Source organism: Malaclemys terrapin, chromosome 1 (assembly GCF_027887155.1).
Source record: "Malaclemys terrapin pileata isolate rMalTer1 chromosome 1, rMalTer1.hap1, whole genome shotgun sequence".
NCBI lineage: Eukaryota > Metazoa > Chordata > Testudines > Emydidae > Malaclemys > Malaclemys terrapin.
Window position 1 is genome coordinate 352067172 of NC_071505.1, and position 3450 is coordinate 352070621.

The 3450-nt window shown below is 50.1% G+C and overlaps 1 protein-coding gene across 1 annotated transcript; it reads right to left on the reverse strand.

Annotated features, from left to right (window-relative positions):
* Positions 1 to 2229: 2229 nt before the first annotated feature.
* On the reverse strand, positions 2230 to 3162 carry LOC128833168 (olfactory receptor 52E2-like; the record flags this gene model as incomplete). The annotated part of the gene is made up of 1 exon (XM_054021153.1): positions 2230 to 3162. A coding segment is annotated over exon 1 (933 nt), but the record flags the coding sequence as incomplete, so codon positions are not given.
* Between the last annotated feature and the right edge of the window lie 288 nt (positions 3163 to 3450).

Below are 3450 nucleotides of genomic sequence, written 5' to 3' on the forward strand. Positions count from 1 at the left end.
GAGCACCCTCTTGTAGGACACGTTCAAGGAAAACCCGAGCAGTAGGGAATAAGGTGGACACACCTGCTGGATTATGCGCAGGGAGATCTGAAGTGTAAAGAGCCCAAGGTGAGCTCCAAGGTGAAATAGGCCATCATGGCCACTAAATGATGGGCTGAGAACTGGGCTGGCTGAATTCTGGAGGATGGAAACAAGATACATACATGCCGTCCAACCAGGAGTGGTGCAACCGATCAACCTCCAGCTGGATATAGGTAAAGGAGGAATTGTCATCCAGGTGTTGGTTGCGCCAGACATACACCAGGGAGTGATGATTGATGATCTCTCTGAGGATGCCTGCAGCAGACTGGCTGCTCTAGATCCCTGAGCAATTCTGATCCTCAAAGATGATATTAAAATCCCCACCCAGGACCAGGCACTAGTGAGGATCCAATGTGCCGAGGACGGCAGACGCCTGTTAATAGAAACACACACGCTCCGAATCTGCATTCGGTGGGTAGACATTGAATCTGGAGGTGCAGCAGGTGACCTGGTATGACCTCAGCAACTCCCAGCATCTCAGGCTCTAGGTCAGGGGAGAACAGGGTGGCCATCCCAGCCGAATGAGCACTGAGGTGTCTATAAAATACTCGATACCCAACTCCAGCTTCAAACTAGTCTCAGCAGCTGGATCCATGTGGGTTTCCTGGAGGCAAACCACAAACTAAACTAGGTCACAAAGGAAGGATAGCACCTGGCAACTGTGGAGACCCACCCTAGCGCGTCTGGTGTTCATGTTGAAAAGGTGGTTGGCTTCATTCTGAGGGCTGAGGAGGATCCTCGCGGGCAGGAGGATCCCAAATCGGCCTTGCAACAATCGCTGAGCAACCTGAAAGGCTTGTGACAGAAGTTGCAGACCCACCAGTAGACCAGGATATCCTGTCTCCCGGTTCCCTTCCATTCCTCCATAACAGCCCTTGTGGCTAATAGGACAAGATGGAAGTCTCCCCAATGCTGGAGAGGGAGCTGCACCTTATCCTTGAAATGACAGGTGTCCAGCAGAAAACGGTGAAGCTCATCCCGCAGCACAGTGGGGGATGGGGCAGTGGATCCATGATGATCTTCTGGCTGGGCCCCTGTTATGACCCTGTGGCCCACAGATATGAGCAAAGAGGGAGAAGACCACTGGTGCTGTACCGATGGTGCTGTGCAACCCGCATATATCTCCAGAAAGGGTAAGAGAGGTGTAGGATAGAGAGCAGCCACTAAAGCATGAGGAAGGGGAGACAGGGGAAATGAGACAACCTCTTGGCTGCAGCAGTATGAAATAATGAGAGGACAAAAATGAGTAGAGCTTCACTCTCCTCTCCCTCCACAGATCCTGGCTCCGCACTGTGACCACGGCTAAGGATCAGGGCAACCTGAGCAGAGGGATTCTTCTTCTGCTCCATACGGGGTCATCTGGGCTCTTCCCCTCCCCCGGCGACAATTTCTGGGTCTGGAGGAATGAACTCCTGCAAGTTGAAGCAGAGGCAGCCTGGGCTCAGGGCTTCTGCTCCCTTCTGCCAAGCTGCTTCACAGCAATCATATGGTGATTGCAATGTTCTGTTCATCCCCTCTGAAGCACCTGGCACTGGGCACTGTCAGAAGACAGGCTACTGGGCTACATGGACCATTGGTTTTACCCAGTATGGCCATTCTGATCTTCTTATTTAGACACCAGATATATCTGCCTCCCCTCCCAGAGCTGAGATAGATACCAAGAGTCCTGACGGGGTCTCTATCTCCACAGAGCTAGTAACAAATTGAGAATAAACATTAAAATGTTAACACAAGCAAGTGCCCCTTAAGTGACTTGCCATAAGATGTGAGAACATATTAGTTTTAGAGATGACTGGGTCACAGCTGACAAGGGGAGGGTAAGACAGGAGCAAGTGACAGGGGCAGGGCCTTGGGGAGAAGACACACAGCAGGGTGGAGGCTTGAAAGAAGAGATGGGGCAAGACTGTAATTTCAGGGATCCAGCTACCAGCAATTAGAAAAGTGGCAACCCAGTGTAGTGTACATAGACTAATTCCCCAGTTAATCACATTGACACAGCACAGTAAGGACAGGAAAGCGTTTAATCTCAGTGTGATTGTCCAGTAAGTGATTCAGGGAAGAGGCCCCAGCACCATGCACCAGCCAGATCTGCACAGAGCTCAATCTGAGAGCCAGAGCACAAGGAGAAAAAAATTAGTTCACTTTATGAGTAAAGAGCTGGAGCAGCCTTCCCATGATCTGTTTGGTCCTCACCCCATAGATGATGGGGTGGAGCACGGGGGGCATCAGCAGGTACATACTGGCAATGAGAACGCGCAAATGCAGTGGCACATTCTGGCCAAATCGCTGCGTGAGAGACGAGAAGAAATCTGGGATGTACAAAACCAAGATGGCACAAAGATGAGAGATGCAGGTCCCAAAAGTTTTTAGCCGGGCATCCTTCGTGGGGAGGCGGAAGATGGCCCTGAGGATCAGAGTATAGGACACGGCGATAAAAAACACATCCATTCCAATCAAACAAAAAAGATTAAACAGGCCATAGTAACTACTGATGCGGATGTCAGCGCAGGCCAAATTCACCACAGCAATATGCCCACAATAGAAGTGGGGGATTATGTTGGTTCTGCAATATGGCCACCGCCTCGCCAGGAAGGGATATGGTAATGTGAGTATGCCACTGCGCAGCAGCACGGCCAGACCTATCTTGGCCACAACAGAGTTTGTCAAGGTCGCGGAATATCTCAGGGGATGGCAGATGGCCACGTAGCGATCAAAGGCCATGGCAACGAGGATTCCAGACTCCATCGTTGAGAAGGAATAAATAAAGTACATCTGGGTGAGGCAGGCACTGAAACTGATCTCCCTGGAATTTAACCAGAAGATGCTCAGCATTTTTGGTAGGGTGGATGTAGACACGACCACGCCAGTGACGGCCAGCATACAGAGGAAATAGAACATGGCTCCCTGGAGGCTCGGCTCCGTCTTCACAATGAGCAAGATAGTGAAGTTCCCCAACACGGCTATGACGTACATAGCACAGAAAGGAATAGAGATCCAGATATGGGCTGCCTCTAGGCCAGGAATACCAAGTAGGATGAAGGTGGAGGGGTTGCTGAAGTCGGTTGTGTTAGAATCTGACATGGATTAGGGGAGGTGGTGTCCAACTCTGAGGCATAATGGTGTCTCCTGCATGTATCGTACGTTTCCCTGACTTACTGTATGTTCCCAGGATCTCGGGTGATGGTCGCAGTTGAAATGCCTGAATGGAGACACAATATTAAATGAGACACTACATGCATTAGTGGAGACTGTTCTCATGGGAGAAGGAGTCTGATCACTCTTCACACACTAAAAAATTACTTTTTCATAAATCAGAGACAAAAACTGTGAACAACGACCCTACTAAATCCAATTCCATATTTTGTGGTG